The sequence below is a fragment of the Squalius cephalus genome (genome assembly GCF_949319135.1).
Source record: "Squalius cephalus genome assembly, chromosome: 12".
Classification (NCBI taxonomy): domain Eukaryota; kingdom Metazoa; phylum Chordata; class Actinopteri; order Cypriniformes; family Leuciscidae; genus Squalius; species Squalius cephalus.
In genome coordinates, this window is record NC_137133.1 from 31,258,854 (window position 1) to 31,277,878 (window position 19,025).

At 37.4% G+C, this 19,025-nt stretch overlaps 2 protein-coding genes across 2 annotated transcripts in view; both read right to left on the reverse strand.

The window, feature by feature from the left end:
* Positions 1–713, reverse strand: part of slc35f1 (solute carrier family 35 member F1) — a 92,298-nt gene extending 91,585 nt beyond the window's left edge. Inside the window, exon 1 of the mRNA XM_079888527.1 lies at positions 319–713. Coding sequence (XP_079744653.1) covers positions 319–428 — 110 coding nt within the window. The 5' untranslated portion in view covers positions 429–713. The remainder of the gene's footprint in view (positions 1–318) is intronic.
* A 6,489-nt stretch (positions 714–7,202) lies between these two features.
* Positions 7,203–15,401, reverse strand: nus1 (NUS1 dehydrodolichyl diphosphate synthase subunit). Its single transcript, XM_079888669.1, has 5 exons — positions 14,875–15,401; positions 12,527–12,658; positions 11,043–11,195; positions 9,562–9,661; positions 7,203–7,803 (listed from the first exon to the last, which is right to left on the reverse strand). The coding sequence occupies exons 1-5, from the start codon at positions 15,221–15,223 to the stop codon at positions 7,713–7,715; spliced, it is 825 nt and encodes a 274-aa protein (XP_079744795.1). The 5' UTR covers positions 15,224–15,401; the 3' UTR covers positions 7,203–7,712.
* Between the last annotated feature and the right edge of the window lie 3,624 nt (positions 15,402–19,025).

Genomic DNA, 19,025 nt, shown 5'->3' on the forward strand with positions numbered 1-19,025 from the left:
CATGAACGTAAAAACAGGACTTGCTTCATCAATCTATATGATGACAGACTAAAATAAAGATATAAAACAGGTTTATTATTTTGATCAGCTATCACAAACAATATTACATATGGATGCTCTATTATAAACTCTAATGTTGTGGCCAATAACAGATGGGTTTAGTATACTCTGATGTTAACATGGATTAGCAAACCAGGTGCCAATGCAAAATAAACATCTCAATAAATGTGCTTAGCATGGCAAAGTTCAATTGATTTCTGATGGCATGTAAGGGCAAGCCAAAACATATCCTGATCCAATATATCCAGTTTCTCTTACCTGTCCAACACTTTCTTCATCCTCTGAAACACCGATGGTGATGCGGTGACGGTCTCTGATGGAATGGTCTCGATAGTGGTGACAACATGGTTCTGGTGCTCGGGCATCATCTCTAAAGCTGAAAACTAAAGCGCTCAATCAGTAAACAGTGATCATTCCTGAGGCTCTGGTTATTCCGACCAGCTCCAGCTCTCCATATTGCAGGTGAGAATAAACAGGTGTATGTATCTCCAGTAAGTGGAGGAGGAGGAGGGATGCTGGAGGCTCCTATAGGTCGCTGGATGTTACAGATTCATGCAAGATGAAGCACCTGTTTCTCTGTTTGATTTCTGAGCAGATGTTTCCCGGTGGTTCGGTGCGCATCTTCTGAACGCCAGAGCAGGACTGCCGTGATCATTGGGAGGCGGTGCGTTTTTGAGTGAAATAGACAGTTTGGCCGCTAGAGGCCGCTGCTTCCAGCGGAACGCTTCAACCAATGGGAATGATTTTTTTTATTTTTTATTTTTTTATGACTATCATCATTTAATGATTAATAAATCATTAATAAAATAAATAAATATAAGCAGATTTAATAAATGCTGTAATAAATAAATATAACAAGTAGATTTAATCAATGTAATTCAAGATGACTATTCAAAATGTTTTATAAGGTTTGCACTGTGTGTGTCCAGGTAAACCCTACATTATATTATGGGGACAAAATGTCCCCACATAGCAATATCCGAAATCCTTGTCCTTGTGGGGATATTTATTTGGTCTGGAAAACTGCTTATAAATTATATAGTGATGTTTTTTTGAAAATGTTAAAATGCAGAATGTTTTTTGTGATGGGTAGGTTTATAGGGTTAGTGTAAGGGGATAGAATATACAGTTTGTACAGTATAAAAATCATTATGTCTATGGAAAGTCCCCATAAAACACGAAAACATAACATGAGTTTGTGTGTGTGTGTGTGTGTGTGTGTGTGTGTGTGTGTGAGAGAGAGAGAGAGAGAGAGAGAGAGAGAGAGAGAGAGAGAGAGAAAGAGAGAGAGAGAGAGAAAGAGAGAGAGAGATTAAAGGTACTTTTAATATTTGTAATATTTGTCATTTTAAACTACATTTTAAAATTCAATTGAAACATTTTTTTCTCATTTATTTCTGTATTTTCTTTAGATATAGGGAAAGAAATGATTAAGTATCCACTGTTATTGATTCTTAAAAAAAAAAACCTATAAAGTAAAGGAACAAAGGGGAAAAGGCAACTAAATGAATTCTGTAGCTCTCTCTTCAGAGAATGTAATCTTGCCATGAGGAAACACTGAAAGTTAATTCCCTGTTCACCAACATGTCAAAACAGAAGCTCGCGGTCAGTTAGCCAGTCCTGAGGGGGATACACATCTAAGCTGAGAGGCTTGTTAGTGTTGCCAAAACGCCAACAGTTATGGATGCTTTTGTTCAAAATCAATACATGGATTGCCTTTACTTGCAACACATCTTTGTGTTTAATGGTTATAGAACTGGAGCTCTGTTTTGAAGCTCTGTCTTTATTTGCTAAATCAACATCCACTAATGATAGATTAGCCTACTCTGTTCAATATCAGCCGGTTTAGGTTGAGAAAGTACTGTTTTCATACAGGCTTTGACCACCCATCACCCCTCCGTTGTCATGGAAACCAGTGGCCAGCACGCTGGACAGGATTCACTCTCATAAAAGACCATGACAGGTATGAAAGTGAGGCTGTGAGGGATAGACTTGCCGTGTTTCCAATGGCATCCGCTGTAAAAAGCTGTATAAAGCTCCTAGATTACTTACAATTTTCCACATCAAAAGTTTTTTGTCAACTGAAATTTCTTGGAAAGATATTTTTCCAGTGTTTCATGAGCAGAACAATCCAATAACACATTAAATAACAGTACAGCCCAAGAGATGCATGTCTGTCCCTCACAGCCTCGCTTTCATTCCCATTAAAAATCAAAGATGGCGCTGTCGAGAAAAAGGTCTATGCTTGTGTGAGAAACCGAAGAGTATATTCTGTGTGCCTGAACCACAGAGAGAGTTCACTGAGAGACTAATACTAACAACAGGTGCAATCATTACTGGGCGATCGATCGTTCGTAGACCACAATGCAATGTGCACAAATTGACCTTCCATTTTCATTTTGACAATTGAAATAAAAAATATACCATTATTTTATTTTCAAGATGATAACGGGACACTTGAAGCTTGATGAAGTCATATGTCAACAATATAGGACACCTTCATGTCTATCTTGGAAGTGCCAACTCTTTTTTTTTTTAAGTATATACTGCAGTGTTTATTTAGATAAACATTTTAAGCATGCTATTTTGTCACATGACCTCTTGGGTTGCTTTGGAGTGACATCCTGTTATCATTTTAGGCATAAGAAAATACTTATTTTGCATTTTTAATGGAATTTTTTGTGTGTGTGTGTGTGAGAGAGAGAAGATGTCATGACTTTAAAAATTATGATGTTTAAAATCCCAGCCGTAAATGTTTTTGGTTCATTCATCATCACAATGGAAATGAAATGTCAGCTTGAGTGCATACTACATACGTCTAAAAGTTGTTAATGCAAACAGAAATGTGTGCAGTGTGCTGCACGTATACTGCAGAAATAGTAGTATGTTAGTATGCTGTTCCAAACACAGCCAATATCTTAAAATCAATTTCTTGACTGAAAGACTGGGTTCCAAATCTATTTAAAGTTTCATGCAGCCTCCAGGATCCTGATATATAACCTTTTTACCTTTACCTTTTGCTGAGGGCCCATGACTGGTCTGGAACATGACTGCTTTGTCGAGCAGCAGAAGACAAACACCCTATAACAAGACAACGACCTGACAATGTCTGTGCTATAAATAGGCACAAATTCAAATCAATAAAAACGAGGGAACAGCAGAGCTCATAAAGCAGGTCCTTGAGTGGATTTATGAGTCCACTAATGCATCCTGACTGTTGTGTGTTCCCTAAAACAACCTAATGATAATTTAGACTTTGGCTAATCCACTACAAGACGTTATTTTTGTAGACAGGTCTAAATTATTCTTTCTAAGCACTTCAGTTCAATGTGCTCCGGTGATCAATCGATTTGTTTCTATTCAAGGTGTTGCGTGCTGCTGCAATATTTCTGTTGTTAGCCACGGGGGGAGGAACACCAAAGAGCTCGGTCGATGAGTTTCTCTGACTGACTGAAGGTCCACGCGGGCTTTTGCTTTATTGGAAACACGTACAATACAAACAACAAAGGATTTTTAACAAAAAGCTCCATATAACACACCATGAAGGTCATTCTGATAGACACAGAAAATATCATAATCCATCAATTAAAGGCTTGTATGGTCAGTGTATGTTGATTTGCTTTGTTTAGTTTTTCTTCTCCTTCAATTTCAGTAAAGTGGGACCATGGGACCACAAGGATACAAGACTTAAGATCCATGGATACTGTATTCCTCAATGAAGCCCTCAAATGGTTTACATTTCATTAGACACTGTAGAGTCGTTGTTTAAACTAATCTATCATTCATTACATGTAGCCTATGTATTTATTATTCAGTATTTTATTCTTACAATTAATACATATGCTTACATTTATTTATTACCGTATTTTCTTTTTTACACTGAATAACATTTACTTATTGCAGTATTTATATTTTCATGTTGTAAATGTACTTACATTTATTTATTACTTCTATCTATCATCCATCCTTTTCAGCACTATCTATCTATCTATCTATCTATCTATCTATCTATCTATCTCACTGTAAATGATTTCTGTTGTTTTCACAATAATATTACTGTATTCTCAACAATTGCCTACTGTAGAATCGGAATATAGTATGTTACTGTAGATTTTGTCATTTTTCACATCATTATTACTCTTAACATTTTCTTACTGTATAAGCTGTTTACAGCATGTTACTGTATATTTTAAATGCATTCTGGAAAAATTAGCCAAGTGTAAATCTAAATACAGTACTGACCGCAAAAAAACAACCACACACCTCCTCATACAACGGCTCTGTGACTGACCGTCAGAGGCATCATGAAGATGAAAGCCCACAAGAGTAGACTGTGGTAGGTTAACTACATTGTTTTTTACTTTTTAAATCGCTTTATATGTTTTATGCTGATGTTATTTGCAATATATAAAGCTACTTTTTAGTTAATACGTTTTTGTTATATCTGAGCAAGCGATATAAATATAAATAATATTAATTTATTATATACCAATTAAGCGTTTAATTAATTTTCTGGCCTTTTCCTCCCGCAGCGTCGTAAAGACTAAAGTCCTCCTAGGACTGGAGTAGACGTTAAATGGGTAGGTATACTTCAAAACACATGTAATTGCTTTATTTGTTTCATACAAATGCTATTTGCAAGGTATAAATGCGTTTGAGTTAATATATATCTGTAAAAACATCTATCTATCTATCATCCTTTTCAGCACTATCTATCTATCTATCTATCTATCTATCTATCTATTTCAGCACTTACTATCTGTCTATCCTTTCAGCACTATCCATCCATCGTTCATCATAATATCAAAAGGTCAAAATATGATACTGATCATTAAAATTATTTTTCAAGCAGAAACAAAATATATGACTATATAAAACTTATAATTTTATACAAACTCTACATACAATACATTTCCAAGGAAACAAATTGTATAACATTTAAAATTTCAGATTTACATATATCATAAAATAAATTGATACATATTTGATTACATATTTGATAAAACAACAACAACAACAAAAGAAACAGTGCATTTCATCACACAAACATCTCGCTGGGCTTCAAATTTATGACATCTGCAAGCAAAACAGTGAACATCTTGTCTACTCAGTTTCCATTATCATTTAAAACAAAGGTGTAATATGAATTTATTAATTAGACAATGCATAATTCCATGCCACACCTCAAATTTATTCAAAACAACCATCAGAATGACTTGTATACCAGCTACACTCTTTTGTTCCCAACATTCGCAGGTAGGTCACGCCAATTTGTTCTTCAGATACTCCCAAACATCTTCACATATTCTCAGAAGATTCCCTCAGTGCAGCTATCATTAGTTAAAAGCTGGTACAATGTATTTTTCACATTCAGCCACTCACATGAAATTATTAAAATGACAGATTTAGAGACACAAAAGACAAAACCAGATTCAACGAGGCTTGAGGTAATAAACCCATCTTGCTAACTGCTGTTTGTGAACCACACACACTGACTGGTTGTGAATCCACATATAAAAAAAATATGAAAAGAAATCTAAGTGATATGAAAAATAGCAATAAATAAATATGGAAAAGCTTGTAATACATTAAAGATGATGAGGGACATGTAGACTGAATTTCAAACTGCATTGAAAATCTAAAGCCTCGAAGCCAAGTTTATGTTAATCTACAGCGTTATTCCGTCCTCCTGAGGCGAACATGCTTTTAAAAATGCAACGAGTTATTTTCAATCCCAGCAACAATCCATAATGAAACTTCTATGAGAACATGGGAACATAAAAAGCAGAACTCTGTAGTTGGCTGTAGATTCGAATAATAGATATTGAACCATAAAATGAAGAGCAGTCCCGGCATTTTCCTTCTCAAAATAACCATTTTCACAGTCTTTTACCTCAAAAAAAAAGGAGTAAATGACACCTGACAGAAGCCATGAATAAGTCTCGGGATGTAATCAGTGGCCCAGATGTTCATAACACCTCCTGTCCTCACAGACTTAAGTGTGAACTACTTCAGAAGCTGCATTTTTGGACATGGAGGCGTTTAAGATTTCCACTTGAAATAAATGCTGTTCTTTTCTCAAAAAATAGTGTATCATGTATATGCATGTATCATTGATAAGAAATGTTTCTTGAGCAGCAAACGATTTCTGAAGGATCATGTGACACTGAAGACTGGAGTAATGATGCTGAAAATTCAGCTTTTCCATCAAAGGAATAAATTACATTTTAAAACATTAAACCAGAAAATAGTTATTTTAAATTGTAACATTATTAGCAATATCACTGTTTTTACTGTATTTATCGACCCCAAACATTTGAACAGGATTGTATGTGAACAATATGAACAAAAAGCTGAATTACTATAGAGTAGCCAAGACAGCACTAGAGTTCCTGTGACTGGTAGAGCATGTGGCTCGAAATGCCAATGTCATGAGCTCAATTCCCAGGGAGCATAGTGATAAAATATATAGCCTGAATGCAAGTCACTGTGGATAAAAGTGCCAGCCAGATGAAGAACTGTCAGATGAAATTCAAGTTAAGAGAAAGATACGCACACCAGTCAGAAGCAGGAAACCGCAACAGAAAATCATTCCTTTTCACGTCGACTCCACTGCAGAAGAATCAATGCCACTCTCAGTACAACTACGGTTAAAGGATATCAGTAACGTTTATTGTACATTCACGCTGGACACTAGCAAACAAACCCTTCCAATGGCAACCTGTGAATTACACATTTAAGACTTCTTCATAGGGGCCTTGCATGATGAAAAGTCTGTGGCATTTTATGAAAAAAAAAAAAAAAAAAAAAAAAAAATCACGGATCTCACAAAATATTAACATGAAACATTTCTGATCCACAGAGATCTTGTCTGAGAAAACAACAGAATTTTGAATGAAACAATATTTACTGATTAGAAAGTAAAATCAAATAAAAACAATTAGCGCCACAAGCCATCACAAACAACGAGAGCTTTCAGGGGTTGACAATGAAGAGCAATCAATTTACGCACTTGAAATTACAAACTTCGGGGTTTGATGCTAATTAGTGTCATTTGTGGCATGCTCGCGCACATTCAAACAACACAATTACAAACACACAACCCTTTACGGCGCACTTGGAAAGCCTTCATGGAGTTGCGATATGACAGATTAAGCATGCAGAAGATTCGTCGAATAGAAAACCCTCGCACGTTTTCACTGTCTGAAAGCAGCTGTGCAACTAGAAGTGCATTTAATCGTATAGTTCACCAAGAGTACGTTATTCTGCTTCCCTCTCCAAGGGCTCAAAAGTCACGCAATGAAAGACGGATGACTGTATGCGACTTCTGTAGAGTTCAGTGCACTGGCGCAGACTGTCATCATTCGACTGTGTCCAGAGATACGGCCAAGGAACGTTTCTGCGCGAAGTTACTCATGGAGACTCACACATCCACAAACACACACACACACACACACACACACACACACAGAGAGACGCCCAGCAGGGCTTGGCGGAGAGGAGCAGAGATGATCCAGACGGAGAAGAGCAGCAGTAGCGTGTTGCTGGCGCTGAGGCTCCAGTACTTCTACTGTAAACATGAAGAGAGGGATGGACCCCCTCCATCCCGTCTCGCTCGTCCAGTTCCTTCTCTGCGGACCCAGTTCTGTTCCTCACTTGCCCAGCCGCTGCTCACACACCGCATAGCACTGCAGAGCACCGAGTAGGTCGTCGTAAGAGGCGTCTATGTGGGACGGCATTGAGCTACAGGTGGAGAGGAGAGAAAAATGGAGAGAGAAATAAACCCTTCAGCAACACACCACTAAAATAAATAAATGGCCCCAAATCAAATTTTGATTTCAATAGAAAAAGGTTTAATTTTTTGTGTTTGGGAAAAATATATTTATATATGAATCTTATGTACTCAACTCATTCATAAGTTTGGGTTCTGTGCGTTTTTTTGTTGTTGTTTTTTTATGTTTTTGAAAGAATTCTCATCAAGGACGAATTTATTTGATCAAAAATACAATAAAATAGTAATTATAGTAAATAGTAAAATATGTTTTCTATTTTAATATATTTTAAAATGTATTTTGTTCCTGTGATATCAAAGCTGAATTTTCAGTATCATTACTCCTATGTCTTCAGTGTCACATGATCCTTCAGAAATTATTCTTATATGCTGATTTGCAGCTTAAACATTTATTATTATGATCAATGTTGAAAACATCAAACAGCATTTATATGAAAAAAAAAAGAAAAAAAAAAAAAGTAAAACAATTTTATAACGTACATTTCTATACTTGTTATACAAAACATTTAAAACCCAAACCTTTCTACGGTAGTGTAAGTAAATTACACAATTTCAGTTATTTCCAAATGTACACATTTAATTTTAGTGGAATGAACATGATCAGACGTGGTTGGACTATATCCGTTTCCTCGGGGTAACTGAGCTGATAATCAAAATCTAGCTAATTATAAACCTGAAATGTAGATGCATAATTGTGAATCAATTTCGTGTAATCAATTAAACTTTTGATAAAATCAAAAACAAATTTTTTTTTGTGCAACAGCTGACAGATTAACAGTCTACAGATGTGTTATCAGGCACCAAACAAACACCGTCCAAGACTGAATCAGTCATGACACACGGAAGGGAAACTAAACAGATGATCAAGTTTGCTAATAATGCAGTAAAAAAAAAAAAAAAAAAAACACAGCACAGTGAAACACTGCCCTCTAGTGAAACAAAAAAATAACAGTCTTGAACAATGCAAATTCACCATTATTTTCGTTAGCTTGATTCAGACTTTTTCCGTAAGTATCTTTTTTAATATAAAATAATGTATATATAATTTAACATTGACATAATACATGCAATAATGCATTATAATTTAATAAAAACAAACGAGTACACAGACCTACTGAAATTAAATGGAACACTTAATTACATTTTCCGAAATTAACTCACAAATCAAAAAATGCAAACATTCGTTAAAGCGCAGTCTACATTGACAATCTGATGTGGCAAAAACTCCATGCATATTAATTAGACAAAAACTGCTGTTTAAACTAGTTTAAGATGAAGCATGTCAGATACAGGGGAAAGTACAGTGACAGTGCTAATGATGCAATGCAGTGCAAGTCTATGTGTGTAGTGATCTCACAGAGCTGTACACGTCATCACACACACTTGGAAAGCTTCCAGAGATAAGTGTGCCAGTGTAGACAGGTTTAGCTGTTAATCTGTGCTAATAAACTCTAAAAAGGATTTAAGTGAACTCTCCAGGCAAAATGCCACCATACGCACTCATGCAGAACATGTGAACTATGTCCAAGCTACTGATCCCACAATATCCCTCTCACAAAAATATTTAATATTTCTTTGTTGTACGTTTTTCAAAATCCTAAATTGACTGTTTATTTCTAGGTTTAAATTCAATTTTAAATTCGAGATTTTAAAGTCTACTCTGCACAGTCTGTGCTTGCTCAAATACATCGATACATAAGCATACTCACATAATCTCTGTTAGTCTGATGTGCCAGGGAAGAAAACCAAGAGTGCTTTCCACAGGGCCAAACTTCAGCACCAGGTCTGGGTCAGGTATGTTTTCCGACTCTGCATGGGAAAAAACATGCATCAGTGGGACGAAAAACAGCTCTTTGAGGGTGAGCCTGAAGATGAATACCGAGAACAATACAGGCTCTTTTGGTAACTGAGATGATCTTGGAGACCATAGAAACAGCAGACAAAAGGTTCTGCTCATGAAAAGTGGCTGTGCTGCATGCGACCCCGCGTAACCGGTCAAATGCACAAGCATGTCAAAATGCTTTTATGATGCAAAATTACTGTAAACACAGTTATGTCTTAAGGAATTAGACAAAGATCTGATGTGTCAAAATAGAGCTGTACATCAGCATGAATGCAGCCTATTAGAAAAATCACTCATTGCTCTCGACTGGAAAATGTTCAGCTATTGAAGGCACTCTGTTTATTGCTGATAATATGTTTCATTGTTCCTCTATAGTATTTAGTATTTGCTTGTATGTTTTGAAACTATATGAATATTCTTAACGTACAATTGTTTGGATTTAATTTGTAATTATCTTAAAACGTAGCTACCTATGACATGAGTAATTGAATCTTAAACTTATTTGTAAAATTTTTATTTAAAGTCAGTAAACTAAATAATTTACAAGAAAAACTGTAGATCAAGAGCTGTTTTGAAACCCGATCGTGACTTCCAGAATTGGATTGGATCGTGAGGTGCCTAAATATTCTCAACCCTAATGATGAGTGCAGCGAGTTGCAATAACAGAGCAGTGATATGTGATGTAAATATTTGCAATCATTCAATTCATATTTATTTGTATAGTGCTTTTCACAATACATATCGTTTCAAAGCAGCTTTACAGAATATGCATGTTTCTACGTTACAATTAAGAGTAATCTGATTGCCTGAGTTTCATTGTGAATCTGACATTATCATGTTCCAGATATATATTCAGTGTTTCCCATACACTGATTTATTTGTGGCAGCCCACCACAATATCAAAATTGACCACCACAACTAGATTTCAGAGTTTCCCATTCATTAAGTAGACTGCGGCTGCCTGAAAATATATTTCAACTTCTCACAATAACACAAAAGGTCTGTAATGTCGCATTTTGTGCCATTGCTGTCAAACAAACAAAAATCAAAAGCGAGATAAGGCTTTGTGTCCTTAAAAGACTGTCTGTTTGAGCTGCGCAAAGAGAAGTACACGCACTTCCCTCACGCGATCAGCACGTGATCAGCATCTTTGTTTGGATCATGATAAAATGCAATGGCTACAGATTATTATTTTTTGTTAAGGCCAGCTTGGCCTGTAACAGAGCAGATAAACAACAAATAAATTTACTTAAAGGAAAACAATTGGCAACAGTTATCGGCCAATTTTTGACTGGAATAAAATTACAGGACTAAATGCTTATATTTAACTGCTAGTTTGCTACTCACCTCTGAGTAATGAGTCCAGCACATTGACATCAATGTCTTTGGATGTCCTTTCCTTCTGCTCGACGGCCCTACAGAGCTGCTGGGCTGCCTGGACGATACTGAGCCGACCATCGTCTGGAGATAAGACCTTTACCACTGACTGACAAGATAAAACTATAAAAGACAGACAGAAAAAAAATTTGTTTATTAAGTAAAGTGTGGACAAAACATTTAAAAGGACCCAGGTGATGCATGGTCATTATTTCATTTGGAAACTGAGAAGATTACTTAAAGTCACAGTCTACCTGTTAAAGACAGACGTGTGATGAGACTGAGCTAAAAACAGCAATTATTTCACATCTTGCGAACAAACCCATACAAAGTTACAACGATATTTTAATATGTCGTTGAAGGTGGAAAAAGTGAGGGATAAAATGACCAGTCACAGATTTTGAACTAGAGTCAGAGCAGTATTTAGTACATGTACATAAAGCCTTGGTGATCATGCAGATGACAGAGGTTCAAAGAAAAGCTAAAAGTTAAATAAATAGAAAGAATATAAAATACAATATAATTTAAAAGTTTGGGGTCAGTAAGATTTTTTATGTTTTTGAAAGAAGTCTCTTCAGGCTCAACAAGGCTGCATTTATTTATTTGATCAAAAATACCGTAAAAACAGTAATACTGTGAAATAAAAGTATTATATTTTAGAATATATTTTTTTCTGTGATGGCAAAGCTGAATCTAATATGCTGATTTGGTACTCAATAAACATTTATTAATATTATCAATGCTTAACACAGTTGTGCTGCTAAATATTCAGGATTTTTTGATGAATATAAAGTGCTTTTTTTTTTTTTTACAAAATAAGGTAGCTGTAATAATTTGGTCAGGTTTGATCAATTTAATACATCCTAGCTGAATTAGTAGTATTAATTTCTTCCTAAAAATACAATTTACTAAATCGTACTGACCCAAACTTTTGAACGGTATAAACAAACAAGGCAAAATCTGAACTACTAGTCCTACTGGATCTGCAGAAAAAAAGTCCTTATAGTTGAGCTCTACAAAAAATATACTGCCTAGGTGTGAAACAATAAGCAAAGTGGGTTTTCCCATGTATCCCCGTCTCGCTTTGGATTAGGTTCCATAGTCTTCAAAAGATGACTTGCTTAAGGCACATTTGGGAAAAGTAAAACAAATTTCCTGACCTACAGAGTTTGGCAACAATAAATCTTTCCGGATAAAAACTGCATAAAAGTGTCTGCATTTTTCCACAAAGCCTGTGGTGAATTAACCTGCTGTGTTTCCTAACCCAAGGCATGAATACAGATAACACAACTAATCATTATGATTCACATGATGTCACAGAGGAACATAAAGGAACAAAACCGGCAGTCACCCTAGACGAAATCTTCTGATCCAACCGGTTTGTACTGGCGTCCACCCACAGTGGGTGTCTCAAAAAAAAAGCAACAGTAATTTTCTCAGATTTTGAACCTCACCTTGATGCTCTTGTTTATCTGTACCGTTCTTCAAAAACTCCACTGAGTACTTGGAGCTGTCCATTCCCAAAAGCTCCTGCTGCTTTTTCAGGATCTCCTCCATGAGTCTGGAGTTATTCCTCTTGAAGACACCTATGAAACAAGGGTGACAAAGAGATGGTGACCTAAAGATATCCCAGTCCCATAAACAATACAGTTTCAGAGAGAAACTCTCCATGTTCTTCATCCATGAGAGTTAGAAACAACTATAAAAAAACATGCTGTGAAGTCACTGATATAACAGATGCTGGAGTCACACTAAATATATTGTCAGCAACATCACACTTTCAGAAGACGAATTTAGACTCGACAATTGAGGAACATTACATGAGTGAATTAATTTAGCTGGTCTTTTAAATGAATCACTACTGACAATGGAGTTTAGATCAGTGGCTTTCAACTGGTGGGACGCATGTATGTTCTGACAGAGAATAATCCAAGCTAAATAAACTGAAATTAAAGAAAACATTAAAGAACATTCAAATCAATAAAGCAAAATTAATAGGATTTTCACATTTTAAAAGGGGGAGAAAAGATCTTGAAACAAAACTAGTTGAGAAACACTGACTATTTGGTTTCTTGGTCCACGGTGGCATAAATTAACAAGAAGGTAATTATGACCTTTAAATTGAGAATCATTATTAACATCGTCCCGGTCGTGGAACACTGGACCAGCTCTATACCCTCTACAGGGTGCTGGAGGGTTCATGGGAGTTTGCCCAACCAATCCACATGTGCTTTGTGGATTTGGAGAAGGCATTCGACTGTGTCCCTCGCGGCATCTTGTGGAGGGTGCTCTGGGAGTATGGGGTTCGGGGCCCTTTGCTAAGGGCTATCCGGTCCCTGTACGACCGGAGCAGGAGCTTGGTTCGCATTGCCGGCAGTAAGTCAGACTTGTTCCCGGTGCATGTTGGACTCCGGCAGGGCTGCCCTTTGTCGCCGGTTCTGTTCATAATTTTTATGGACAGAATTTCTAGGCGCAGCCAGGGGCCGGAGGGTGTCAGGTTTGGGGACCACACGATTTCATCTCTGCCCTTTGCGGATGATGTTGTCGTGTTGGCCTCAGTCGGAAAAGGGTGGTTTGCCCGCTTCAGGTTGGTGGAGAGCTCCTGCCTCAAGTGGAGGAGTTCAAGTATCTTGGGGTCTTGTTCACGAGTGAGGGAAGGATGGAACGGGAGATTGACAGGCGGATCGGTGCAGCTTCTGCAGTAATGCGGTCCCTGTACCGGTCTGTTGTGGTGAAGGAGGAGCTGAGCCGCAAGGCGAAGCTCTCGATTTACCGGTCAATCTACGCTCCTACTCTCACCTATGGTCATGAGCTGTGGGTCATGACCGAAAGGACAAGATCCCGGATACAAGCGGCCGAAATGAGCTTTCTCCGTAGGGTGGCTGGGCGATCCCTTAGAGATAGGGTGAGAAGCTCGGTCACTCGGGAGGAGCTCAGAGTAGAGCCGCTGCTCCTCCACATCGAGAGGGGTCAGTTGAGGTGACTCGGGCATCTTTTCCGGATGCCTCCTGGACGCCTTCCCGGGAAGGTGTTCCGGGCATGTCCCACCAGGAGGAGACTCCGGGGAAGACCTAGGACACGCTGGAGAGACTATGTCTCCCGGCTGGCCTGGGAACGCCTCGGTGTCCCCCCGGAAGAGCTGGAGGAAGTGTCTAGGGAGAGGGAAGACTGGGCATCCCTGCTTAGACTGCTGCCCCCGCGACCCGGTCCCGGATAAGCGGTAGAAGATGGATGGATGGATGGATGGATGGATGCATTATTAACAATGTGATTCAGATCTCGGTTCACCCTTGCCACACTTTTATCAGTCATAAAATATATGTCTCAGGTCATAAGAAATAAATCATATCACATACTCCCCTAGCTTCATTGAGAAATACTGAGCTGAAAGAGAATGTTTTGAAATAGACCAGACACATTGAAACTTTGTAAAGATGAGAATAAAAGTTGAGTAATATGCATTAATTCAAAACCTCCTAAAAGGATTCAAAGAAACTTATTAACGCAAATAATGGTATTATAAAGTCTAATTTTTAGTTTAAGCATGTCATAAAAACGAAACCATTCAACAATAAGCATACTATTTGACTTCAACATAAGGCATAAAAAGTGAAACTTTTGCATTAATGCAATAATATCTGAACACAAAGTTCATCACTAATACGTCAATTATATGTCTAATATGTCAATTGAAGTCTTTGCTCAAGTCATCATCATGAGTGTTGAAGAAACAGCAGGTGACTGGATGCATGTGACAGCAATTCACTTCCCTTTATTCAATGCAAACCTCGATGAGTCTTACCTTGATTATCATACACACTGACATATGAGATGCCCACTGCCATGCACCAGACCACTAGATTGGCAATGTCAGTATAGTGGATCTCCTCCTCAGTGATCAATAACCCCACGTGAATGGGCAGCTTTTCTAACGTCCTGCCTTCGGCTCCCCAGCGAACCCGGCGGCTAGACCGTTTGCCAATTGCTCCAGCCTTTCTCTGATTATGAAAGCCGAGGGCAAGGGGCAGTAATAACCCCACTACAGCCCGTTTCCATCTCCAGATGTGGACTCGGAACCAGGCTAGCAGCGCGCGCTGAATATAGAGCAGCGCGTGCAAAAACCGCCACACCATCTCATATAGTAAAGCCATGCGTCTTTAAACGCGTTCCTAGTTGAAAATCTATCAGATTTTAAAATATACTCCTCATATTAAAGTAAAATGGGTACGTGTGAGCGATGGTCTATCGAGAAATTTGCCATTTTGGTCACTGCCAACACCGCAGCGCGCCGGCTGCCATTTCTTCTTCCTGCCAACCTTTCAACTCTGAACCTGCTGCTGTGTGACATGGAGCTCTCTGATTGGACGACTGACGTCATTCTAACCACTGGTCTGGGATCAGTTATGACGTTAGCCTGGCAAGTGTTAAGGAAAGAAAATAACTCTTAACGGCTGGTTTCAGATCAACACTGATTTAGCCTTACGCGAGATGCAATGCGATTGGTTGCTGGACTAGCAAATGGAATGAATATGTGTAAATCCTATTATTTTAATAGGATTTAAGATTGCTTAGTCATTAGATTTGTGAATATAAAAAAGCACAATATGTTGTGTATACGTAATAAGATATATTTCTAAAATCAATACTTTCAATATTATAATATTATATATTATATGGCGTTACTGTCACAAAAATAGCTTTAATGGTTGTTTTTTTCAAGCAAATCTGGAGGCTAATGAAATGAAACAGACGAGAATCATATTTTCCCATCTAAATACAGTTGATTTTATTGTAATGCGATGAATCAGAAAAATAAACAAATATAATATTTTTTAAAGAGACCAAAATAAAGTGAAACCAAAGTAACAATTTGATGTGACCAGACCACTGACATTGATAATGAATATTATATAAAAAAAATAAGATGGCACCACAAGACGACGTTCACTTGCAGAGCAAATTTAGCACGTTTATAGTAAACTGGGTAGCAATTGAACAATTTTAATAGAGAATTCAACAATAATTTGGATTTCTTCACCACTACTACTAACCGGTTGGATGACGCATTAGTAATACTGAAAGCTGATTGGCCTTGATGGTTATATATGCGGTAAAGGGCCAATTTAATTAATTTATATGATGTCCGATTTATTCTCCCTTGAGCCTTTTTGCGCACATTTCCACGGGTTTTAATAAGAAAACTGGTCTGAAAGAATGAATATCATATTAAAGAAAACGCCGACATTAAGTTTGTAATTATTTAATAAATCAGAGTCGATGTGCGCGTGCATGTGTGATTCGAATTTTAGTTGCTATGAAGGTTATGAATTCTGACTGCATATCTATTTACACTCGAACCGATCGCTGTCTGTTACGTGCATAGTGTTTTAAAATCTTAGATTCTGTGACGTTAGCGACGGCCTGCATGCTGTGATTCGAATTTTAGTTGCTATAGCGACTTGTGTTATGAATTCTACAATCTGTATGCATCTAATCCACGATCGACCGCTATCTGTTAATTGAGAGACGAGGCGTCATATAATTTCTGAGAATACTTTTATTTGATCGTTCTTTTCTTATTTTAGAAAGAGTTTGTTTGATATTTTTTTCAGGGGAGTATTTTTGAGGAGATTTATATTGTATTGTATTGTATTGTGTTGTATTTTGTACTGATTTTATTGCAGTTTGGAGGAGGTTGCTGCCGATCATGGCTCACAGCCACATGATGGGTGAAAGAGGAAGTGAGTGCTTTAATTTTTCAGTAAAGTACAGATACTCTGTTGGTGTAAGTGTATTTAAGTACAGTAAGTTACTCAAATAAATGTACTTTGTTAACTGTTACTGTCCAACTCTGCCGCTGCCAGACCCGACCCAGACACAGAGCCAGGATCGTCCTGGATATTTAGCATCTCTGTCTTCTGAGTTTTCTGTTTCTGTGTCCACAGTTCAGGCTCACGGAAGGAGGGCTAAGCAGAACCCAGATGATGGACGTCCGTCCACTTCATCTAAACACTCTCGCAGAGGTCAGAATAGGCTTTTAATAAAGAGAAGTAATGGCTTAGTTTCTATTTCCATTTTCAATGGCTGATTTGTCAACTAAACCAACTAAAGTAACGGTAACACTTTATTTTGATGGTCCCTTTTGAACATTCTGTCGACTATATAAGTAACTTTGCAACTACATGTCGACTAACTCTCATTATAGTATAAGAAGACTCTCTCCTTAATATCTGCAAACTCTTTATTGTGATGCTCCACCAACAGACACTCTACTGGCAATAAGTAACTTTTCTAACGTTACATGTCAACTTTACAATTCTAACCCTACCAGTCTACTAATACTCTACTAATACTCTAATGAGAGTTAGTCGACATGTGATAGGTGCAATGTTACAGAATAGAACATTTTATAAGGCCAGAAAAATAGAATAACAAGTTAAAAATAGAGACGATAAAAACATAACCTGTATTTCATATTGTAGGCCTAGACGTCGGTGGGCGACAAGCCTATTCCCCGGGGAGCAGTGTGATTAAAAAAAACACACACACAAAAAAAAAACACAAAAACAAATTTAATACCAAAAATAACAAACAAAAGTAAATTATGTACAATGAAGCTGATTATTTGTACTATTCTATTGAGGAATGAGACGAATGAAGAGCGCTTCTCGCTCGTGTGAGCGAACACACATTGGAACGTTTGGGCATTTCGTAACGAGTAAAGTCATGTGACGCGCAGTTCCCGGAGACAGAGACAACAGACAAACTTTTGTCGTTAGCCTAATGTGAATAAAAGTTTACGATTTTGAACAAAGTAGGCTACTCTACTCTTATCTGTATGACCGAAAAACTACAGAGTAGCCTATCAAGTTATTTTAGCTTGCAAACTCTGTTTTAAGTCAGTCTCAAACTCATATCCTGTGGGGGGTTTGGAGAAGGCATAGTTGCTTTATCGTGGGGGTGCAGGACCAACCCGAATAGGTGTTAATGTTCCGTCTTTCATATGGAGAGTGTCGGATAGCCAGCCTGATGAGCAGGCAAAGGCAAAATTCTTTTAAGGATAAATCTCAAAATCTCCAAAAGTCCATATGTAGGCCCTATATCTTATTAAATTATAAATATTGTAGTTTTATTGGTTGTATTTAAAGGTTTTCCACACACAATTTCAATTTAGCAGATACAGAGCTCTTTAATTCGCGATCAACCTCGCTTTATTGTAAGGTGAATTCAGCAAGGCATGCTGTACCTATCTTTGAAGCAACAAAGGCTATTTGTTACAGTTTTTTCTTTCGTGATTTGTGTGGATGACACGCAGCGACATATACAGTATTATCAGCTGTATGGTGTGTTTTTACCCTGAAATGTTTAATTTCGAGCGCGCGCAGTGAGGGAGACAAAAGAAACTTACTAAAAAAAGATCCAGCGCGAGAGAGAGGCAAAGAAAAACGCCTGTTATTAATTTATGTTGCTTTGAACTATTTTCGTTTTGTACCGTTTTAATTTTTAAACTTCGCTGCAATTTCTTTGACAATAGAAATTTAAAATGTTGCAAGAATAAGATTCTGTGTTTCTTACTTTGCATCGCAAAGGGAATAAACTCTATCGATGCAACCCTGTTTTAAATGAATAAACTGTCCCGACACTTTATTTATATCTTGAAATGTGCGATGGGTTTTCAAACTTAATTAATTTTCTTTTTCTTTTACATTTTCATTATGTTTTTAATTGAAAGCAATACTGTATTGAAAGTATTTTTCCGATTTGTTTGATCTGCTTTGAAAAATGTCTTCCGTTGCTTTGGCTGGGTATCACTGTCAGTCATCCCAATTACGTGAATGATTCACAAAAAAAATTTTTTGCAGATTAAAGACGAGCTTCATCATCTTCATTTTCTGGTGCGATCGGCTGACAGTCTTCCTTCATCAGATGTGTCGTTTTTGCAGCGGCTCAACC

Excerpts from the sequence above, each read along its gene's own strand:
- nus1 (XM_079888669.1), bottom strand. The coding sequence starts at position 15,223 with ATGGCTTTACTATATGAGATGGTGTGGCGGTTTTTGCACGCGCTGCTC. Across the intron at positions 12,659-14,874 it reads CAGTGTGTATGATAATCAAG|GTGTCTTCAAGAGGAATAAC; the intron begins GTAAGACTCATC and ends CTTGTTTCATAG. Across the intron at positions 9,662-11,042 it reads GCTGGACTCATTACTCAGAG|AGTCGGAAAACATACCTGAC; the intron begins GTGAGTAGCAAA and ends TTTCCCATGCAG.